We start from the raw sequence: 23,594 nt of genomic DNA on the forward strand, positions 1-23,594 counted from the left end.
TAAAGCCCCAGCAGTTCGTTGCCTGCTGCATGTATAGACAGTGCTGGAGAGGTGTGTTCACATTAAGTTTTTATGAAATTAACATCCCAATTCTCCACAAAGGCCAGAGATTTCCCACCTTTACATTTAAGATTAAATTAACAGGATCTCAAGGATTCTGTGTTTCGGATTCAATTACCTCTCAGTGATTCCATGTTTCGGGAAACTAAAAGGGATCAGGGGAGATGTTACTCAACTCAACCCTTGACGAAGTTGAGCTAGAATCCAAGCATCCAGTAGGGGGGGGGTGGCAGAGTGAGGATCTGCAGATCACAGTCTGCGTGGGCCTTCCACTGCTGCCCTGCAGGCCCCATCAGGACCAGAGGGAGCCCCAGAATTACTTCAGCCCCTCCATGTACAGAGGAGGAGCTGCTATACACTGTCGCAGCAGGCGGGCAAGGCTGTCCCTGCAGGGGATGCAGTGGCCTTCATCCGCACCCAGCCCAGACATGAAACGCATGGCCAGGGTTCAGCGGGCTGCAGAGGATTCAGACCCTGGAAGCTGGAGGCCAACAAGACTGACCGGGAACTGGGTCTCGAAACCGCTCCTTGAGCTTCTGGCAGGAAAGCGCAAGAGCAGAAGGTTCAATGTGGTTGTCAGGGCAACCCCTCTGCTGTAGCACCAAAAAAGAAGCAAAAAGTGCCACTGTGGCCTGGGGATAAAGGAGAAAGCCAATCCATGCTTCCACCCAGCGCACACTCAGGCGAGCCCGGAGCTGAGCCTGAGGTCACCTGGGCCGAGGCCCTGGCGAGGCGCCTGTGCCGTGTGATTGTCTCTTCTGCCAGACCTTGGGCATCTGCTCTGGGGTCCCACAAGCTGGATGCTGACGAGGGCCAGAGGAGCCCTGGGTGATGCCCTTGGAAATCTGTAAGACGCAAGGGAGCTTCATGAATGTTTGGGCCTGGAGCAACCTGGGGAGCATTACCCTGTCCATTCTGACCCTGTCCCTTTGAAACTGGTGTTGAAAACCTTTTCACCCACATGCGGTTGTAGATGATTATCCAGACTGATTCACTATTGCCTTGTTTTTTCTCCTCCTTCTAAATATTGAATTGCTCTCATCTGGCGAGCTTTGGGGAAAGGCGTCTTTCTGAAGTGGTCTAACTGTGAGCAGTGGGCTTCTGAGGATGGTGTCCAGTTCCCCCAGCCCGGCAGGGAGGTTCAGATTTTGGAACCTTCAGATCACCAGGAGACACTCAGACAGGGCAGGGCTCCCCTTCTTTACATGGGTCCTCCGCACCCTCCCGAGGCCGCCACTGCCCACATCAGATGTCTGAACCAGGGACACACAGTCACCATTGCCACCAGGGGGCAAGGAGCCAGGTTCTTTGCCTGCATCTCCAGTTAGTTCCAGACAAGTCGGGCCCATCGGAGGGGCCAGAAAATACGGGTGCAGTGCTGCCTGATTGCCCCCAGCAGGTTTTCCTTGTCAGTAGGAGACACACTGTGCACCTGGCCGTGCCCAAGGTCCTGTCCTTCTGCAGAAAGTCTGGGGCCCTCTCTCTGTATGCCGCCCACTCAGCCTTCCTGACACACATGGTAAGTGACCGCAGCGTTAGCAATGTGCTCGGCGACCTGGTCTGCACTTCCACTCAGCCTTGCCTTCCTCCCGCTCGGCCCGGGGCCCCGGAGTCTGGGGTGTCAGTCCCTTGGGCGGTTGCCACCCCAGCCAGGTTTGGGACAAGGTCATTGCCTTGTCAGAGTTGATTTGTGACAGTCTCTTGCCCCTCCTCTTCTCCATTTCCTTCACCACTTTGTGCTCTGTCTGCTCTGAGAGAGGATCTGAAATCGAACTTCTCAGGGTCGCTGTGCTGGGCGGGAGATGGGAGGCTCTCCCTGCCGGGTGCTAGCTCACCCAGTCTGTTTTGACCACCAGTCTTTGATGTAGATATCGTGATTCACACTTTATATGCAAGGAAATTGAGACTCAGCAACGCTGAGTAGTAGGATGATGACTACGGCAGTGGATGGGAATAAGCCGGCCTTGGTCACACAGACCGGGGCGCGGAACCCTCACTCCATCTCGGCTGACTGTGTCTTCGCACAGGCCATTTGGCCTCTCCGGGCCACTGTGTCCTCGTCAGGAAAATGAGAACAATGATGTCCATTTTCAGAAACAGAAGCTGCGCTTTGCATGTGTGACACTCAGTAGCTACGACACGTGTCGTGCTATTAGTCCCTTCTGAAGAGTCACACAGCTGGCAAGGCACAGGCTGGCTTTGAACTCCCACTGCCCTATTTCTAGGCAGCGCTGGGTGCCCTGCGGCCACACACCATTCCCCGTGCAGGCGGAGGTGCCACCAGGGTGCTTCCGGCGTAACCTGCAGTTGAGAACTGATGCTGGGGCCCCAAGAGGGCTGCTCTCAAAACGGATATGGCAATGGAGAAAATGACAACAAATTCAATCATGGGAGAAATACCACCAAAGAAGCTTCCTTTTGATGTGCAACAAAACCCCCCTGAAATGCTCTTACCCTCCTTTTACAAACCAGGCAGAGATTTACCCCAAATCTCCCTTGATGCCACCTTCTTCTCCGTCCCCTTCCCCAGCCCCTGTTAGATACATCAGTGTCGTCTTCTCTCTGACTTCCGTGCCAGCGGCTGACTGCCTAGGTTTTTCAGTCCCAAAGCAACCCCCGAGTCTGCTCTAGCACACACAAGCCCTGTGCTTTCAAGAGAGGGTATGAGTGCGTGTACGATATAAATATCTTTGATTTCATCCGTGGTACAGAAGAAGGTGAATTTCTGCTGTTGTGTTTTCTCCCCTTCTTCACCCCAAAGCAAGCGGGAGATCATGCAAAGCCCTAGAAGACGGGGAGGAAGAGAGGGGTGGATCCCATAGGCGCCGTCCTCTCCCGGAGCGAGAGAACTACATTGCAAACCCTCATGCCAGTTGTGGCCTAGGAGATGCTGTTCCCTGTATCAGTTTGAGCTCTTGCTACGCAGTGCCCGAGATTGGGTAATTTATAATGAAGAGCAATTCCCACTGTATGGGAGCATGTGTTATGACTGCAAACATACCCTAAAAATGCAAATCCCTCCCCTTTCCAGCATGGCAGCCCTGCTGGCCCTTGCCTGTCCCTCACTGGGCCTGCAGCATCCAGCCTGTTGGCAGCCCTCCCCACATACAAAGTTGAGCCCCTGGAGGAACCACTTTTGCCAGAGGCCTCTGATCCCCACCTCCTGCTGCTACAGCCCCTGAAGGACAAACTCCAGGACTGGACTCTGGGGAGACTGGCAGTGCTGCCCCTGTTGGCCCCCAGCCCTGGCTCCTGGGCAGATCCCAGCCTGGCCTGGGGGCCTCGGGAGCCACAGCAAGCTGTGGAGGTGAGGGCGGGTGGCAGACCTAGCACAGAACCCCTTGGGCTGTGCCCCTGGGTGTGGGCCCTCCTGTGCTCCCTGCAGCCCTACTTTCATCCTTGGAATTCCAGCCTTCTGGGAACTCTGGGGAAAAGGGCCAGTGTCACGCCCAGGTCTGCGGACGGTGCCTTCCCTTGCCTGTGACCCTCCTGCGGCCTGCCCAGCGCTCAAGTGCCTGGGGCTGGGGCGGGGAAGCGAGCGAGGGCCGATCCTGGCTCTGTGGGGCTCTCAGGCCCCGGAGGCTGCGGGACAGAGGACAGACCCTTCTGCTGCCTCCTCGGGAGGGCACAGGTCGCCCAGCCCCAGTTGGAGGAGGCAGGAAGCCCCTCTGAGACCGTGCTGAAGTCAGATTTGGAATTCACAGGAGGAGGAGGACAGTGGTGTAAAGACTGTGGGGATCACTGGCATCCCATGAGCCTGGAGCAGAGAGGACAGTGGGGCAGGCGTGAGCCCAAGGGACAGGAGAGAGCGCGACAGCTAGGTCAGGTCCCATGTGGGGCAGCTGGCAGGGTCCCCCAGCTCGGCGCAGGCGGTCGGGACCTGTCTGGCAGGGAGCCAACTGAAGTGGCTGCGTGGAAGGAGCCAGCAGGCAGTGGCCTGGGTGACAGGGAACATGTGTCTCATCTTCGGTGAGGGAGCCGGGGCCGAGCCCCTGGAGGACAACCTCATGGGTCTGGGGAAGGGACAGGCACCCCGCGGTCCAGCTGCACAGGCCATCTCTCACTGGTCCCTGCAGTGTGGCCTCCGTGGCCCCAAAGCCATGGGTCTCCAAGTCAGGAGCCACCGTGGAGCAGGCAGAGGTCTGGGCCCTGGGTTACACCAACAGCACAAACAGCCCATCATGTAGAGAACCATATATTGCCTGTGGCTGCTGGGTCTGACACTGAGTCACAGCAGTTCCCAGGTGACCCTAAACAGGGAGGCCAGGAGCAGCAGAGGGTCAGAGGCTGGGCGTGGCACGGAGGCCCGGCCCAGGCGCCCACTTGGGCCCCAGGCAAAGGGGCTTAACCCGCCTCGTAACCACCTTGTAGCCAGCACTGCACAGTGGAACCTGGAAGTTAGGGTTCTTCCTCTTAGAGATGAGCACCTCCTCCAAGCGTCCCCCAGCCCCAAAGCTGACCCAGTGTGCAGACGCCGCCCGGAAGGCTGAAGCCTGGTCTCCCGCCTCCCTCTGCTCCTTGCTACAAAAGACCCCACCCCCACCCCAGACGGTGGCCCCGCCTTCTCCCTGGAGCCAGCTTTCAATAAATCCTTTTCCTTTTTACCCAAATACACGGCCTCCATTGATCTGGTCAGCGGTGAGCAGAGAAACCTGAGCTTGGGAACCTAACTGACCCAGTTTCCCCTCCTAAGAAAAAAAAGGCGGGGGTGGGAGGGGCTGCAGACCATCTAGGGTTTCTATGGCAACAAAGTAGCTCCTGCCTGAGCTGCTAGTCCCTTCCGGGTCCTTCTGCTTCCGTGTGGGCCAGCTGGAGCCCACAGGTGGGAATCTTTCTCTTCTCTTTGCTTTGCTTTTCCTTTCCTTTCCTTTATCGTCACGTCAGCCACACCAGTGCTTCCTGTGTAAACCCTGCTTGAGAATCCGGGCTCCCGGGGAGCTACCGATGCCTGACTCAGCCAGCCAACACCCAGCCTCCATCCCACCACATGCCCTGGTGGACGAGACGGAGGGAACACCACCCGCTGACGGTCCAGGGAGTTAATCGCGTAGCTCCCCCTTGATTGGAGAAGGTTGAACGTTTTTGTGAAGTAGGCTGGCACAGCAGGGTACTGACCCTTGGGTGTGATCTTGTCCTTATGTGTCATTATGCCTGGCTATTTTTGATAGCACATTTGATGTAATATAACTAAGAACAGACAAATATTCTGTGTTGGTCCACAGCTGCTTACCAACTAGAAGATGCGGAGTACTGCAGAAGGCAGCTCACTCAGGACGGGAGGTGTCCTGCAGGGGGATACGTGTCCCTCACCCTCGCTCTCCTCCACCACGGCTGTTCAAGGCCAAAGGGGCTCCTTTAATTTCTTCTCTCAATAAAACTCTCTAAAATGTGGTGCTCACCAGTTTTTAAATGATAGCTTTGTGGAGCTGTAATTCACCTACCATACAATTGGCCTCTGTAAACCATGCAATTTAATTTTTTTTTCATTCTCAGGGTTGTGCTGCCATCTCCACAGTCAGTGTTAGAACATTTTCATGCCTTCAAAAACCTTTACTTATGAATGGCCATTCCTCATTTCCTCCAGTACCTACCCCTGGGCAGCCAGGAATCTGCTGTTCTAGGTATAAAATTGGCTATTTCTGAATGTTTCCCAAGGTGGAGTCACTCGACATGTGGCCTTCTAAAACTGGCTTTTCACTAGCATGTGTTCACACTTCTGCATGTTCTGCTTCAGTTTTTGGATACTCAGATGATATTCAGCATCCGTGGGTTGGTAGAGGTTCAGGTCGGTTCCTCGGCTGTTGGAATGGGCTTGCTACGAGGACTGGTGTGAGTCCTCTCTGTGGATGGAGGCCTTCATTCTCACAGGTGCTGGGAGTGGCTCTCCCCAGTGCTGGTCACGTGGTACTTTCCCGACCAGACTGAAAGCAGTGTTCCCGACAGTCCCCCTGAGTGGGAAGCTCCCATTCCTCACAGCCCCGTCAACACTTCTTATCTTTTTAGTGCTGGCCATCCTGGTGGGTGTAAAGCACTGTGCCCTGCTTGCTTGTGATATGCATTTTCTGGTAGCTAGAGCGTCCATCGCCATTCGTGTCTCCCTTGGAGAAATGCCCGTTCCCATTCTTTGCTCAGGCTTTACCTGGGCCTTTTTTTTTTTTTTTTTTTAATCACTGAGTTGAAAAAGCTCTTGGGGAGTAAGAGTGCCTTATCAGATGCATAATTTGCAAAAATTTTCTCCCATCTGTGGATCGTCTTTTTACTTTCTTCATGGTGCTCTTTGAAATACAAAAATTTTAAGTTCTAATGACGTTCAGTTGACCTATTTGTGGTCACTGTTGCTTGTGGTGTGGGGGCTCATTGTTAAGAAATCATTGCTTAATTCAAGGTCATGAAAATTTGTACCAATGCTTTTTAAAAAGTACTTTATAGCTTTTCCTTCTATTTTGATTTACGTTTTTTAATTTAACTTTTGTATGTGATGGGAGGTAGGATCTACTTTATACTTTTACATGTAGACATCCAGTTGCCTCAGTACATTTGTTGAAAAATTATTTCTTCCCTATTGAATTAGTTTGGTATCTTTGTCCAAAACCAAAAATGTTAAGGGATGCTCAACATTTCATAGGATATTTTCATAATAGATTCGCAAAGGGTCATGTATCACATTATACATAGTATGTGGCTGACAATTATTCATCAAAGTGAAGAAGCAACAGCCACCTTTCTGTTCTAGGTCATTCTGAAATATGAGGAGGCAGATTCTCAGTCAGTGGTTAAGTAGTCAAAAATTAATTCCTGCCCGGCTCAGTTCAGACAGGAAGTGTCATCAGCCGTGTGTTATGGACCTGAGGGCAGGCGAGGCTGGATGCACCATCTCCTCTGTGAGACAGCAGAAGGCTCTGCCCAGACAGACTGCTCATGCCTGCTACTTTGGTTTTCTGTCACTGAAGGGAGCACCTTGCGGGTGGTTTCCGGTGACTTTGACCGACACTGTGACCACCTTCACCAAGGACAGCCAGGTGCTGTGGCTGAGGAGAAAACCTGCCCTCCCTGTGGCTCCCAGCTGCCATTTTAAATTTCTGTCCTCCGTCCTCCATGCAGGACTTGGGTTGCACTTTCCAGTCACAGCCTTGCTTTCTTCCCCAGGTGCGCTGGAAGATGGGCCGTCCCCCAGTGGCGTGCCTCGAGCCACCGTCACCAGTGGGATCTCCAACCTGGAGAAGAAGATGAACTGCGGCATCCAGAGCCTCAGCTCGGGGCCTCTGGCCCAGAAGCAGAATGGCCTTTGGGGCACACAGGTAGGGCCCAGTACAGGGCAAGGCTGAGCAGGGGCAGGTCCCGGGAATGTGGCTGCCAGCCTGGCCCAGCGGCTCCTGAGGACCCGGTCCAGCTGGCAGCTGCACTCTGAAGGAAGCATGGGTCTGCCCAGGGCAGCTTGGTTCAGAGGTCTCCTCCTCTGGGGCAGCAGCCACCGTGCTGGGTATAGGATCCGTCTCCATGGCAGAAGGGGAGTGGGCAAGGGAGGGTCCCCAAGGGTGGCAATGTCACCCCGATGGCTACTGTTGGGCGGAAGCAGGGTGTGGAATCCCTGGGCCAGGCTGGCATCCTCTCTGACCTTTTTCTCCCAGAGCTACGCTTGGGCAGTGCTCCTCCTGCTGCCCTGGGTCCTCCCCGATCGGAGCAAACGCTCTTCACACCCCAGGAGGAGGGGGCTGCAGCCTCTTCCTCCCTCCTACTCCATCTTCCTTCTCCCACCCCCTCGCAAGGCCACCACTCACTCGGTCTACAGCCTGCCTTCCTCAGTGTCCCGTCAGCGGTCCAGGCCCTGTCCCTGTGTGCTGTGGGCATGACCGGCTGTCTATGGATGGGACCTCTCTTGCATCCGTGAGCCACCTCTCTGCTCCCCGGTCAGCAAGATTCAGCTACAGTGTTCATTAGGAAAGACACCTTGTAGGAAGGCCATGCAATGGAAACAAAATCACACAATAGATGTGAACCGAGGGGGCCTTTGGCACTGTAGAAGGCAATGGGTAGATTTGGGGTGGCATTGTTCTTCCTGAGCCCCACATTGCCTACTTTGCCTCTGCATGAGCTGGCCTTCTTGGCCCTCAGAAGCCTGGGGACAGTTCTAGTGAAGGCTCAGACATCTGTCCCTGGGGTCCTTCCCCACACCCAGGACCCTACTCGGGCCAGGCTGGGCTCAGGTGGGAAGAGCAGATTTCCCCCAATGGACAGCATGGCCTGGGCACATTTCCCCACCTCCTTCCCCATCTGCCCGTCATGGGAAAGTTGTGCTTTGTACTTTAGCAAGTACTTTAGGGCTATTGGCTGTCACCCCCTAAGAGCATGGTGAAGTCAGTACTGTCCCCATTTTAAGGACAGGAAATTGAAGTGTGAGGTTTGTCTGATTGAGTCATATGAACAGGGTCATGGATGTGGCCATATAAGTTCTGGAGATGGGTGTCATAATTTTTCATTAAAAAAAGGCAATGATTCAAAAGGAGGAGCATTTCTTAAAGCACTCTGCGAATGTACTGGTCAGCTGTTCCCACTGTAGTGCTGCATAACAAGCACACCAACATTCTTTGGCTTAAATACTGACCTTTCCTCTTTTCCTCATGATCAGTTGTTGCTTCCAGGGTTCACACCCAACTTTAGCATCCAGGTCCGGCTCAGTCTGTCCCAAGTACAGTGTATTCTTCTGGAAACCAGGGCAAGAAAGCAGCAGCTCTCCGAAGTGTGTTCTCATAACTACCAGTATGATGGAAACCCAAGAGGGCAAGGCCAGCCGCCTGAACATGTTTCTGCTCATCTTCTATCCACTAGCATCCCAGTGGCCAATGCAAGTCAGAGAGGCGAGCCTCACACCAGCAAAGTGGGAGGGAGAGCAGAGAACTAGCAGCAGTCATGGGGTCTGCTACACGGAACTCACACAGAAGAACACACAAGATGTGAACTCATCTAGGTCAAGAAGGAACATTGTCACCCCCAAGTCTCCCCTTGCTCCTTCCCAGTCACCAGCCCCAGTAGTCACCTCTCTTCCGACCTCGCCCACGATAGAGCAGGTTGCTTTGTGTTTTAGATTTTCCAAGATGCATCTGGCTTCTTCTGCTCACCGTGATCCTGGTGGAAATCATCCCTGCTGTTGGGAGTTGCAGCAATGTCCGCATTTTAACTGACCTGTGGGTTTCGTTTTATGAATAGACCATGATTCAACCGTTTTACTGGATGGGCAAGTTTGGCTGTCATGAACAAAACAGCCGTCCACGTTCTAGTGCATGCCTGTTGGCAGAGTCGTTTCCTTGGGGTGTATGTTTGCATGTCTGAGTTGAATAGACACTGACAAGCGGTTATCCAAAGTGACTGTGCCACTCTGCACTCTAACTGGCAGTGGATGAGTTCCAGTTAAGATGTGTGCCTGATTGATTTCCCTCGGGCCTACGACAGCAACTGCGTATGCACGGGTGTGTGTCCTAGGCACAGCACAAGGCTGAGCACTGCTGTTTTACCTCGTCAGTCCTCAGACTATTTGGATCAATGTCTAAAATGCTGGAATTGTCGACTCAAGTTCATAGCTGAGGACTAAGACTCAGAGACAGCTAAGGAAACCTCTTTCCCACACCACACGCATGCTCGGGTGCACACACACACACACACACACATGCACACACACGTACAGGCACGCACTGGGAGCCTGTGTGGCAGTAAATCGGGCCAGGCAGGGGCCCTTTGGAGCTCCAGCAGCAGTGGGACCTGTGTCATGGGGGAGCGGTGACTGTGCAGCTCAATAAGCAGCCCCGGCAGCTGTGTTCTCATGCATTGGGACAAAGGCTGTGCTGTTTCCCCACTAGGACTGGGAGCAGCTAACTCCACTGCTAGGTGTGCAGACAGTCAGGAGTTCATCGTGAGCTCTGCATCTGAGACATCACCAGCCAGCTGAGTCCCTCAAAGCCGGAGGCAGAGGTTTGCTGTCTACGGTGTCGCTTTTCAAGGACACTCAACCTCTGACTGAAGTGTCTGTCATCTTGCATGACGTGCAGGCAGGCTGGTGACTGTTTGGAATCTGCCAGAGAAAGGACTTTCTTCCTAATCCCTTGTTGGCCCAGGCACCAGGTAGCACAGGCTCTCGGCTGCACACAGATGGAGATCGCAGGTTAAAATAAAAGATGATGACAGGAAAGAACACAGACAGCAGCACAAAGGGGACTCCCAGGAATTCGCCTCTCAGGCCCGGTTGGTTATGGGAGGACTCTGGACTGGAGCCTTGGCCTCTCCACGCTGTCCACAGGGCGTGTACCTGCTCCCCCCCGCCGGGTTCTGCCCTGGGATCTGCCTCTGGCTCTGTGTGAGGACAGTGGTGGGTTCGTTGGCTCCTGGCCCTCGCTGCCTTGGTCACTCACCTGCACTCCAGAGCCAGGCAGCCCGGGCCCAGATCCCTGAGCCAGCGGCTTCCCCTCCCTTCAAGTCCTGCCTGCTTCCTGATGCCCTGGTGCAGGTCTCTCCCTGGCTGACCTCTTGCCCTAGGCCACAGCTTCCCCGAGTCATCACCAGTTCCTCCTTCCCTCTGGTGCTTGTCCCGCATCCCTGGGTGACCTACGCCAGCCCCCAGCGCAGGACGGCTGATCTCACTTCTTGACCTCACGGTGATGATTCTGAGACAACGTGCGCATAGCAGAAGAAACCAGACTTCAGGTTTTGAGTTTGGATTTTTCCTGAGCTAGCAGGGCTCCCAGTAAACCAGCCCAGGAGGAGGCGACTGGTGGTCCCTCTGTGCTGAGCTGTGAGCCCGAGGTCCTGCTTTTGACTGACTCTGTGCTCGGCTTGTGATGGCTCAGGGCGGTGACCCTCAGGGCCTGAGCGTTCCCTGTTCCCACCCACGGTTTCCCCTTGAGCTCCAGCAGCTCGCCCAGCTGGGGCTTTGGGCATTCATTTTAAAGACCCCTCTGGGGTCCACCCCGCCCCCACTTCCCCACTCAGAGTGCATGTGAGGCCCTCCGTGCCGGGCTGGGGGTTTGCTCAGCAGGTCCTGCCAGCCCCCTTAGCGGCTGCTCCTCAGATGTCCACCCAGTGCCCCTCTGCTGCCAAGGACCCGGAGTGGGAAGGGCGACGTGCTGTTTGTGCTGAACCAGCCGCCAGGTTTAATCAGGGCAAGGGCAGACAGAACACCGGACTGGAGCTCGGCCCGAGTGCTGTGGACTCTGCCAGGAGCCGGGTCCCTCGGGGGCAGCAGCTGCTCTGTCCCGCAGCGCTGCATCGCTGGGTTCTGAGGGTCGGTGGGCTCTGCAGCGGAGCCCGTGACCCGGAGCAACAGCACCCCAGGTCTCCACCGGTTTTCCAGCTCCCTCCGCCTCCTCCCTGGGTGAACTGGCCGAGTGTGGCGGGCGGGGAGTGACCTCCCCCAGGGAGCGCAGGCTCTGCGGAGCCGTTTCGCTCTTGGGCCTTGGTTTCCGCCATCACGGGGGCCTCCCCTCCCCGACTCTGCCTCAGACACACCCGCCCAGCTCCCTGCCCGCCTCAGCCCACACGGGAGAAGCCTGCGGGGCGCTCTGTTAACCGGCTGCTGGGAGCTCGGGCCGCCCCCAGCGTTCCCTGCTAACCCTGGAGCTGTCACCCCCCCAGCTCGAAGGCCGCCGCCTCAGCGTGCAGCGACGGAGGAGATGAACACGTGGCTCTGGCTCCACAAAGACAAAGCTCCAAGTGTGTGGCTGGCTCCCCGGGAACCCCTGCCTGCCTTCAGAAGCGGCGTGTCCGCCAGTTGCTTTATTATTCTTGGCACCGTGACCAGACCATGCTAAAGGACCGGCCCCTGTGTGGACCGAGGCTCAGCCAGGGCGGCCTCCTGCTCCCGCCCTCCCCACCGGGCGTCTGTGGGCCGGGCTAGGAGCAGTGGGTGTCACTGGCTGAGCCACGACACAGGACCAGGTTGGGATTTCTGCTGGACAACAGCCCTGGGAGACACTTCACAGAAGGGTCTGAGAGTACTGTAAAGACGGGAAGAAAAACAAGGCACGCAAAGAAAGGAGACAACAAAAGAGACCGTTAGTGAAGCCAGAGAGAGAGGAAGTTGCACTTTAGTGAATGCGCAGCTCAAGTCCCAAAAAAGAAGGGATTTAGCAGCACAGGGAGCCGTACCTATGTGGGGTGATCAAAAACATGGTGAATGTTTATATTAAACAAACATGACAGTAAAAGACGCATTGCCATTTGCTCCCTCTTAAAGTCCTTTGCCTGGCTTCAAACACCTTCATCCCATTGTCCTTGGCACTTTCTCAAGCAGATCTGGAGTCTTCTTTCCTCAGGGTCTTTAGTTGTGCTGTCCTGGCTGCCTCGATGTCCTGAATTGATTCAAATCGCTTCCTTTCATATATATATGTACCGGGGATCGAACTCTTCTCACGGTCATCTTGACTTTGGGGAAGAGTTGGAAGTCACTCGGTGCCAGACTGGGTGGCGAAGGTGGATGGGCACACAGCGCGTGTTTCTGTTAGATGGCGCTTGGCCGCACCATTCTCCATGCTTGAGAGCACACCTCCCAAGGACACTTGAGGAAGAGGACTCCAGAGCTGCTGCACAAAGTCCCAAGAATGTTGGAATAAGTGTGTCTGAAAGGAGGGGAAGTATTTTGAAAGGGATTAATGGCAAAGTATCTTACTGTGATGGTTTTTAAAAATTTAAACACTCACCGCACATTTTGATCACACCGATACATTCAGCTGCTTTTCTAGTTTCGAAGCTCACTGTTCATTCTAAGGTCTGCGGGGAAACCGGTCAGGGAGTGGTCTCCATACTCCTCCCTCGGGTTGCACCCTCACAGGGGCCGGTGGCTGCCCGTGGGCCGAGTGGGGCAGCCCAGTCCTCACCCAGATTAGGAAAGGTACGGGCAGCTGCCCCTGCCCCAGCACTGGCACCTGGTGACTGCCGTCGGCCCAGGGCTTTGCTGACGCAGGTGCTGCTGCCTTCCTGGCACTGGGTCGTTCGCTGGGCATCACTCACCTGCGGTCCAGGCAGGGAGGCCCTGCCTCCTCCCAGTACCTGAGGGGCTGTGAGTTTTGTCTGAAGCGAGGTCTAATTCCTTCCTTCCAAGCCTCAGGCCAGGCCTGGCTGTGAAGGTCCCTGACTGACTTCACGCGAAGAGCAGCAGCAAATGGGTGCAAGGAACCCTGGGATAGCAGGAGTTTCTTACTGGCTGGCTCCCTGTCATGGGGACCTGATGAACAGTCGCACATCCTGAGCCGCCGCCCACCGAGCTCTGATCCCATGGCTTCCCATGACGTCATCTTTACCCTGGGAAAGCCTGGTCCGAGGGTGCCACGCGGCCATCGTGGAGGGGTGGGGGCTTGGCTGTGGTGGACTCAGCCCCCAGGCTGTCTGCCCCCAGCCCCAGGCCTTCCTCCCTTGCACTGGAGCTGCAGGAGGCAGGTGTGGGACCTGGGCCACCGCCCTCGGCTTGGCCCTGGGTGGACTGCCTTCGCCTCAGGGGCTGCGGCTGCCTGGCTACAGAGGCGACACAGTGAGATCCCCAGCGTCGCTCTGATGGCACAAAGGACATCTGTTCTGGACTTGATCCGAATCCGGGAGGAAAGTCCTGGGTGCCAGGCAGGGCCTGCAGACGCGTTCCCTTGTAGGGAGGATCCACTCAGGTGACCCTCCAGTCATCTATTGGGGTTCTGGTATGTGGCAGGCACCCCGCTGCATTCTGAGGATATTGCAGTGAACAAAATTAGCCTGGGTCCCTCTTCTTGAAGTTCAGTTTCTGTTGCTTTCATAATGAAAAATACTAGAAAAATAGCAAAGAGAGGTGCCTGATAAATTGTCATCTGGGCAAGGCTTGCTTCTCCATGCTGTCTGCCAAGAACTGTGAGAGCTTTGTCAAATCTCCTGCTAGGGACAGACTGTGTGTCCCATCCCACAAAGCTGAGACCATCCTGACGGCCATTTGGGGGAAGCTGGGTCAGGCTGAGCGAATTCACTGCAAGCTCCCATGAGGATCATGGAGTTCTTCAAGGGTCTTGTTGCTGGAGAACACGCTCTTCCCCTGTCGTCAGGAGGGGCTGCGTGTCAGAGGGCGGACACCATCCATGGGGCTCAGTGTGCTGTGTCAGTGTCTGACTCCTGCTGTGGCCGGGGAGTCCCATGCGCATCCAGGTGACGCAGGGCTCAGGTCTGCTGTCCAGCCGCAGCATGGTTTTCAGAATCGTGGCTGCCACTGCTGTTTAGAGGCAGCCGTGAGGTCGGCATTATTTCAGAGCAAGGACTTTGATATCGGGTCGGTGTGTCTGACTTACACGAGTTTTCTTTTTCTTTTTTGCAGCACTGGGGATCAAACCTGGAGCCCCATGCATGGTTGACCAGTGCAGTATTCCTGCACTGCAGCCCGGCCTGTGCCAGAAATGAATGACAATAGCTAGAATCAAGATGTCAGTGTCCCCTGGTTTGTCAGCTTGATGAGGTTTCTGGAATGTGAGATTTTTAGTTTTTACTTTTTTTTTTTTTGAGACAGTGTCTCACCATGTAGGCTGGCCTTGAACTCACTAAGGAGCCCAGGCTGGCCCCAAATTTGAGGTGATCCTCCTTCCTCAGCTTCCCAAATACTGGAATTATAGGCATTCACCACCATGCTTGGCAAGATTTTTAGTTCTTAAAACAAGTCTGTCCTGGGCAAACCAGAAGTTGATCATCTTACTAATGCTAAGTGACACATTTAATTCTCACAAAATCTAAGAATTGGGCATTATTTCCTTATTTTTTGCTGAGGGACTGAGGCTCAGGACACAGCTGTGTGGCGGCACATGTCTGCACTCGGAGGGGGGCGGGTGGCACAGGGCTGTGCTCTGCACACCACACTGAGCAGGTGTGTGGCCGGTGTCGCTGCAGTTGGGACCCCAGGTGGCTGTGTGCTGTGCCCTCTCTCAGGTGACTGGGTGTAGCCTTTGACTCCATGCAGGCTTGGAAATTAAAGGTCATCCAACTACTGAATTTTTGTATAGTGTGCGTGTATGCGTGCGTGCGTGTTTTAAGTACGAAGCACTGAACCCAGGGCCTTCGCAATGAGTTACATCTCCAGCCCTTTTTTATTTTTATTTTTTTTTTGGTACCGGGGATCGAACTTGGGCCTTGCGCTTTCGAGGCAGGCTGTGGAACCACTGAGCTAAATCCCCAGCCCTGCCCTTTTTTTATTTTAAAATTTTGAGACAGGGTCTCATTAAGTCAATAAATTGCCCAGGCTGGTCTTGAACTTTCAATCCTTCTGTCTCGGCCTCCCAGAGTGCTGAGATTGCAGGTGTGGCCACCACACCCAGGCTCTCACCTTGCTTTTTAAACTAAAACATAGACTGGAATAGAGCAGAGAGTTTTCTGTGTAATCTGATAATCGCTGCCAACCACCTTTTCTGAAGAAAAGCCTTTTTGCAGTGCAGGAAGTTTACATTTCCATCCTGGAAACTCTCACCTTCTGCCAATGTGAGGTTGAAATCTGCCATCCGTTTGGCTCTCTTCAAATGCAGCCTCTGTCTCTATCCTGGCTGGGCCTCCAGGCTGTGCGGTGACCACACCCTGATGGAAGGCAGACAGAGATGCCTGGACGTGGCTGCACCTTTCCGCACACATGGCCTCATTCCTTCCTTCCTTTCCTGCTCGAGGTGTGCGTGTGCATGCATGCATGTGTGTGCATGTGCGTGCGTGTGCGTGTGCATGCGTGTGTGTGTGTGTGTGTGATTAGCTGTATGAGGTAGTGCAACACCATACTCAAGGCTAAGTGGGAAGATGAAGGAACCCGGGAGGACCCTGCAGATAACTGTACAGGCGGAGCTGCAGACACAGCCAGAATTGTCTGCTTTAAAGGGTCAGAGAAGTCCGGGTCTCTGCTTTGGGGGAAAACAGTAAACCCACAAAAGTCTCCCTAGCCCCACTGCCCACGAGGGGTTTGAAGACCTATGAGAAAGATGACTCTGAAGTGGTGGTGATGGCCAGCAGTGTGCGTGTGTGTGTGTGAGCGTGTGCGTGCATGCACTGCCTGACCCTCCATCCCTGTGACCATCAGACTGCACCGAGTGGCTGCCGTGTCTCAGGCCTGCACCAGGCACTGGGAGCACTTGGAGAGAAGCAGTACCCTCCTCTCTCTTTCGATCACAGACAGGGAGAGGTGGCGTCCGGCTGTCTTTGAAGGCCCCTCATGACCCCAGCACCGTGAAGCTTCGCCTCAGGTCAGCCTCCTCGGAAGCAGAGCCTCGGACAGTGGCTCCTGGCCCAGGAGTGGATCGGAACCTGACGGGCGTTGGGGTCGGGTTGGTTAGCAGGCACGTGAGCTGTGGTGCCGCCGCTGAGTCTGGAACTGGGGGTGCTGTAGATTTAAACCCTGCATCCCCAATATACGGCAGTTGGCAAGGTTGGCTGTGTTCAGGGGCCGGGTTGTAAGAAAAGTAGACGCCTGTGACCCAGGACCACGCACACTGCCTCGGGGTCCACAGTCGCCGAGTGGAAAGGACGCAGCATCCCACCACAGTGCAGCTGGTTTGTCTTCAGGGGGCTGGGCTGGGGTGGCAATATTGCTAAAGAAATTACAGTTTAGTCAGTGCTTTAATGTGCACAATTAATTCTAGGCTTATTATTGGTGCACCTTCACCCGACATGGGTAGTCAGGTTTTTTAGGTTTTCCTTCCCATTTTTATTTAGCAACAAGCAGTATACTAAGTACACCACTTTAAATCCCTGCATACCCTTATGAGGTAGCTATTACTCCCCATTTTACAGATGAAGAAAGTGAGGGTTAGCGAGGTTAGAGAAAGCTCCCCTGTAGTGAGATTCCACAGCCAGCACTGGAACCGAAGTCTGACTCTAAACATTAACCTCTCTGCCAATGCCTGCAGTGGACACTCAGCACTGGCCTTTGGTGGACATTAGCGGTTCATTCACTGCCAGGGCGCCATGGGCGGGTCTGACGCCAGTCTCTGGGCCAGGCTGGTATCAGAGAGGCAGCAGAGGAACCCCCCGGGAATAACAGTGCATCGGAGCAGTGACCGAAATGTCACGCTGCCCTGTTCATACAAGCATGCGCAATGTTTATGTCTTATGTTAAAAAGAAACTTAATTTTAGAAAACCTCAGAGGAGGAGCTGTGGGCACTGTTCCTGCAGGCTATCCTTCTGCCCACGAGTGTAGAACAAGCTCAGGACGCAAACGTGAGGACTCGTGGCTGATTCTCAGTAACTCAGTTCACCATCTCCATTCCCACAGGCAAAAAGAGACGCAAAGTGGATGTCTGCAAAAGAAGTCACCATTAGCGTGCCAGACAGCCTTCGAAAGGTGGACAGAAGCAACAGAGTCACAAAGAACTGCACCAACTAGCGGTGGCCTGTGAAGGAGCAGGGACCCTGGGTCTCTTTCGGTCCTGGTCACCACTGAGGGACCCGGAAGTGGCTGCCGCCTGCACCTGCCTGGCATGGACACTGCTGGGTTCCTGGAGCTGCCCTGGTCTGCTCAGCCCTCGCCGCTCCGGGACAGCAGATGGGCTGGGCGGCCCCATTGTGCCCTTGGTGGCCAGGGCGCAGCTGGGTTTGCCCCTGTCACAGGTCGGGGGTGGACGGGGTGAGCCACAGGCCAGGTCATTTTATGAGACAGGAGGGGTGGGTGTGTTTCCCTGCCGGGTGACCGGAACAGGCCAGCGCGGGGTGTTCTGGGCAGGCTCATCCTTCGTTCCTTCCTTGTCAGTCCTGCCATCGCCGACCTTGAGGTCACACTGAGAAGCCTGCTCACCCAACTGTAACCCAGCTGTTCATGCACTCGAGGCCCAGGGCGAGTCCTGCAGTCTCCTCTCCTTAGCTCAGTGCCAGGCAGGTGAGAGCCCGCACCCCGGGCACCAGCTGCACCAGCACCATCTGGAGACGGCGTCTCGGGGGCATCTCTGTGACGCGTCGCCTCAGCATCTCCCGCTGGTCACCGTCCTTGGGGCCAAGGCGTCCCAGCTGGCACCCAGGGCTCAGCCGCAGCTAGCTCTCTGCTCCCCTCTGCTCCTGCCAGGGTTTTGTCCTTAGGGGTCCTTTGCAGTTGCGATCAAAGACAGCTAGGAGGAGCTCTTGGGAGGAAGGTCATGGGAACAGGGGCTCCGCGGGCTTCCCTGGCCCCTGCCCACTGCCCTGGCAGGGAGCTGTCTTGCTGTCTGCAGAGGAACTGCTCGGGAGAGCCAGTGCCTGGCTGGTGGGATTCAGATGCAGACACATCGAGCTGTCGCCCACCAGGTGCTGACGTGGGTAGATGACATTGTGATAGGAATCATTTTCTAGCATTTTAAAAATCATGTTCCGCTGGATGTATTTTCCTCCACATAATGTAGCTGATTCAAAAGGACTGTTAACGCCTGAGATCGAGACAGGCAGGGCTAACTCTGCGTGTAGCAGACACAGGCAGGAGCCGCTGTGTCCTGTAATGTGGGCCAGACCTCTTCTCTGCGGTTTCTCCTCACTCACAACTAAGTAGTGTCCATTCTTCCTTTCTTTTGCTGGCAGGTTGTATAACGGTAAAAGCATCGCCCACCTGTGACAGCCGCTGTGCGGATTCGGAGGGGCTGAGTGTGGCGGTCGCCTCCGTGTCCCCGATAGGCAGAGAGCACAGGACAGGCAGTGTGTTGGGCTGCTCCGCGCAGCTGTCTCCCCTCACCCCCGGTGGGTGTGAGTCATGCCACAGGCCGGGGCGTCCTGATGGCTGGACGAGCCCACAGTGCACACAACTGGTTCCCTAACTTCTCCATCCCGATTCCTTGTGAAAGGGCTTACAGGAACTTCCTGTTCTCAACATTTTTAAATAAAAGCCTGTGACTCCTGGGTGCCCCATGGAGTTACTAGGTGGGAGCCCCACCTGCAGGACGCCATGCTCCTGAGGGCTTGAGGGCTGGTCCTCCTGGCAGCCAGGGCGGTGAGTGCAAGTCTCTGCACCCTCAGCCTTGGCCACGCCGGCTCCTCCTGACAGCCGAGCTCCGCTCCTGCGCAGGAGGGTGTGGATGGCAGGACAACAGCTCCTCCCTGAGAAGGTGGGCAGAAGCCACTGTCTCTGAACACTCTCTGGGTTTTTTCCATGTGTATTTACGACAGGAAGTGATTCTTCCTATCCTTTTAATACAGCGCTTTCTATTGCAGAGTCCATGCCACTAAAGGGATTCATTTCAAATAGATACAGTATCTTCTGGAACTTTTAAATTTTTCTTTATTTGAGTCAGTGTCTCCATACGCAGTTTAGGCTGAACTTGAAATTACTGAGTGCCCTCGGCTGGCCTTGAGCTCACAGCTATCCTCCTGCCTCAGCCTCCTGAGTGATGGGATTACAGGCATGCGCCACGCTTGGTGTGGGAAGATTTTATTTGTATGTAGAGCAGTTTAGACTTTCTTCAAAGGCTCTTTCCATTAGTGACCCCTGCGAATCCAGCAGAAAGTCTAGGGAAGGCGCAAGGAGAGGTCCTCAGCCCCATGCACACTACTGGAAGCGTCTCCACTCCACGCATCCCGGAAGCAGGCGCCTGGGTGCAGGAGGTGCGCTCGGCCTGCAGACCCCAGCTCTCCCCACCTGCCCGGTGCCAGCCGCAGCTGGGGTCTCACAGGGCAGGGCAGGGCTGCCCGTTCAGAGGGACGTCACCCAGACTTGCAGTGTCCCCAAAACGGGAAACCAGAGAAGCCAGCACCAGAAAGAACCCACCCTTCATTCTCCGGCACACAGAGCTGTTCGGGCCTGCCCTGATCAGGCAGTGGATCGCCAGCTTCCCCCTCAAAGCCTCTGCATTTGTTGCATTGCAGGTTTGGGCGCCTTGGCAGCTGTTCTCCAGGAAGCCTGCTCAAGGACAAGGTGCACGAGATCGTCCCTCCCATCCATGCCCTTCTGTGACACCTCCGTGTCCTGGAGACAGCCGGACCCTGTTCCCTTTTCCATTTCATTTCCTTGCCCAGAGGCTGTCTCCTGCATCAGATCAGCCAGGCCCGAGAGGAGACGGATTCCAGCCCAGCCTCCCAGCTGTGTCCCGGGTGCCTGTGCTGGGCAGCCCCTCAGAGCTCCTCCGCTCCCCTGGGAGGGACACCCTTCTGGGTGCACCTGGAGGATTAGGAGAGATGACAGGTGTAGATAACAGCATCTGCCCTGATAATCATCGCATTGTAGCACGAGGAGTGGCAACGGCCCCAGCGATCCCGATCCCGCAGCCCCCGCACACCGGGAGCAAACCAGCGGTCGGGGTTGTGGGGCCAGAGCTGTGGCCGGGTCTGACCCGAGTCTTCAGCCTGTGGTGGGCCGAGCTCCATGTGCCGCCCACACCCGAGGCTCCGCTCCTCAGCACTTCCGGGCTGGCAGATGCGACTGTACAGAGTTTTCACCTTTGTTTCACTTTGCTTCTTGACAGCAGGGCTGGGGATGTAGCCCAGGGTGAAGACCCTGGGTAAGGGGACCCCTGCAGTCAGGTTCCAGTCCCCTGCCCAGTATGCCACGCAGGGGCCGGGGATTTAGCTCAGTGGTTTCACCGCCTGCCTCGAAAGCACAAGGACCAGAGTTCGATCCCCAGTGCCAAAAAAAGAGAAAAATTTGTAAACCAGTATGCCACGCAGGCCCGAGAAATAAATACCCTAAGAGGCAGAACCAGCAGAGAGGGCGGGGGCCAGGACGACCAACGCTGAGGCAACCGACAAAGGCCCTGGCCAGTCTCAGGCTCTGACTTTTATCGGCAATCAGTTGGGGTAAAGCCGAGCTACGTGCAGTTTCTATGGAAATTAATGTAAACACAGCTCGTAAAGGACAAGACAAAGCATCCTCAAATCAGGAACAAAATAGAATACATGGTTGTAATTATCACACTGTCCTAATCAGAAGGTTTTAGTTGTGGGAACAGAATCTGGGTGCGAGTTACTCTGACCTCTGCACGTGGGCTTCGGCCAGACTCGCTTCTGTAAACCAGCCAACTGCGGGGTTGACTCTTCACAGCCTGCCTTGGGCATAATCAATATTATGGTCCCCTGCATCTGGGTTCAATCCCCAGTACTACTTTTTTTTTAAAGGAAAGAAGAATTCACCATGTAAGACAGAGAGGAAAACAATGACTGACACACTTATCCTCAAGGTCATAGATTGAAAGTTCAAGGCCACCGAGTGGGACCCTGTCTCAACAAATTAAAAACATTTAGAAAGGGGGCTGAGGGTGTAGCTCAGTGGCGGAACAAATGCCTACTTTGGGGGAAGCCCTGGGTTAAATCCTTAGCACAGCCAAGAAAAAAAAAAGTCACTAAAGTGCTAAATCAGGCATGGAGGGCAGAGAGGAAACCTCAGAGTCAGTGTGGTCAGTGCTTGGTGTCTAGCCCCAGCACGCCAGCTAATTCTCCCAGCTGGGTATGTGTGTGAGGAGCCAGGGTGAGACACAGCTAAGCCTGGCCCGAGGGAGCTGGCGTCTGTGAGGATGGCTGATCGCCAGGCCCCCAGTGGGCCCAGTGCCACAGCTCTCAGGAAGCCACCTCACCCCAGCCCCATCCTGGACTCAGGCCGTGGTAGCCACTAACACTAACTGGCTGGCCTCTAAAATCCATAAGTACGGACAGCTATTTGTCCATTAAAAATAAAATCAAGGCAGGCGCGGTGGCACATGCTTGTTATCCCGGAACTCTGGGAGGCTGAAGCAGGAAGACGGTAAGTTTGAGTCCAGCCTGGGCAACTTAGTGACTTGGGGAGACCTAATTTTTAAAGAAGGGCCGGGACTGTAGATCAGTGCAAAGGCCTTGGGGTCAATGCCCAGTACTGCAAATAAATAAATAAATAAATATTTAAGAACAAAACTAAAAAACCTGCTGACTTGCAAAATTATTGCAGTTGACCCTCTCCGTAGGAATTTGACTACTTACTGTAAGATCTCAATCTTACCAGGCCAAGGAATCAAAATCCACTTTTCCCCCCTTTTTCTTGCTGTAACTTGGACTTTTATCACAGCAGAAAGTTCTCGGCTATCAGCCTGTAGTAGTTAGGGTTCCGTGTTCCGGTTCTGACGTTTTGGCCTCTGCTGCTCTTCCCCGCCCCTCGCACCGTGAACTTCCGGTGCCAGCTCCAGTCTCCACCCGTTTCCCGGAAGGCACCTCCCGCACCGGTGCAGGTGACTGAAGAGCGTCTGTGGCACTCGCTCCTGCTCCTGCTCCTGCCTGGCTCCAGTCCTCGGACACAGCAGTGGGGTTTGCTGGACGAGGGTCCAGAAACGCAGCCATGGCGGTGGCCCTGCCACACAATGAAGGCTGTGTCAGGAAACTCTAAGGGGCGAAAGTGTTATGGGGGTGGGAAGCCTTGTCTCAGCATCGCAGGAGGAGCGGCGACATCCAAGGCTTCCCGCAGCGTCACCTTAGCCTGCAGCAGACGCGTGGACCCGAGCCTGCTGGCCTGTGTTGGTCAGGACAGAGTACCTGCCACACGCAGCGGAAGGAGGAAGCATCTCTTCAGGCTCACTGCTCTGGTGGTGTCAGTCCGTGGTTGCTGGCTCCAAGGCCGAAACACGGCGGTGGGGGAGGTAGGGAAGCTGCTGGACTCAAGGCGACTGGGAAGCAGACGCGGAAGAGGGCCTGAGGCAGCAGCCTCCCCGAAAGGTTCCCCCTCCTCCGCTGGGCCCCGCCCCTGAGCATCCCGATTGGCTGTGCCTCGTCAGGGCGTGGACCTATGGGGGAGGTTTGCCCCTCCTGATCCATTTGCCCTCCCAAAGCCCCCTTCTGAACCCATGAGTCTCTGGGGGACATTTGAGGCCAAGCCCTAACGCTTTAGGATTCGGCCGGCCGCCCCAGCCACCCCCCCACGCTTTTCCATCCCTCGGGCCTTTGGCCGCTTCACGATGAGCGGTGGGGCAGAATTCTCAGTGAAGAAGCTTGAAAGACTCAGGACAGACCCCTGGCCACCCAGGCCCTCCGTGGGTCCCACTGGACTCTGGCTGGACTCCTTCCTCTCCGTTAGCTCTTTTCCCTCGACGCAGGCGTGCACCACTGCACACTGAGCAGCCCGGACACTGGTGGCAGCCGGCCCGTTCGTTCAAGCCGCACATCGCCAGGGGTCGTGGGACCCGCTGACCTGCACAGGAGCCCACCGAGGATAGCCCAGGTAGCCGCTCCGTTCCGTCCTGCCTGGTGTCGGATTAGGGGTCTCGCCAGCAGCCTCCTGTTGGAGCTCTGGGGGTCCTTAAACAGTCCGGCGAAATGGCCCCAAAGTCATCAAAAACCCATCCTGTTGGAGTCCCTTTGAAAACGAGACACTTCTGGCCAGAGGAAATGATTCCTCATCTGTGAAATGACAGCACTCAGGATGGCCATGACTAGGGCCGGGGGTTTAGCTCAGTGGTGCCGCACGAGCCTCACAAGCACAAGGTCCTGAGTTCGATCCCTGGTATCGGAAAAAAAGAAAAAAAAAAAAATCCAAGACGCCCACGACTCCCGAGCTCCCGGGAGTTCATTGCAGTGAGGTGCCCGGGACAGTCTGGTGTGTCCGGACTCATTTCTGCCTCGGGTCCATCAGATCGCCGCCTCTCTTAGGGCCTAGAAAGTGTGACTCAAC

The 23,594-nt window shown here is 55.3% G+C and overlaps 1 protein-coding gene across 4 annotated transcripts in view; it reads left to right on the forward strand.

The window, feature by feature from the left end:
• Positions 1 to 18,874, forward strand: part of Baalc (BAALC binder of MAP3K1 and KLF4) — a 34,241-nt gene extending 15,367 nt beyond the window's left edge. For 2 of the 4 annotated variants that reach the window (XM_004850245.4, XM_021262751.2), the window contains exons 2-3: positions 7,207 to 7,358; positions 17,292 to 18,874. In XM_004850245.4, the coding sequence (XP_004850302.1) occupies positions 7,207 to 7,358; positions 17,292 to 17,402 (263 nt within the window). In that variant the 3' untranslated portion in view covers positions 17,403 to 18,874. Of the gene's footprint in view, positions 1 to 7,206; positions 7,359 to 8,686; positions 9,136 to 16,191; positions 16,263 to 17,291 lie in introns of those variants that run through there. The other 2 variants (XM_087190762.1, XM_004850243.3) reach the window with 2 other exon arrangements.
• Positions 18,875 to 23,594: the final 4,720 nt, after the last annotated feature.

This window comes from Heterocephalus glaber, unplaced genomic scaffold (assembly GCF_053883595.1).
Source record: "Heterocephalus glaber isolate CG9 unplaced genomic scaffold, H.glaber_assembly_v1.0 deba00001556, whole genome shotgun sequence".
In the NCBI taxonomy this organism is placed as follows: Eukaryota; Metazoa; Chordata; class Mammalia; order Rodentia; family Bathyergidae; genus Heterocephalus; species Heterocephalus glaber.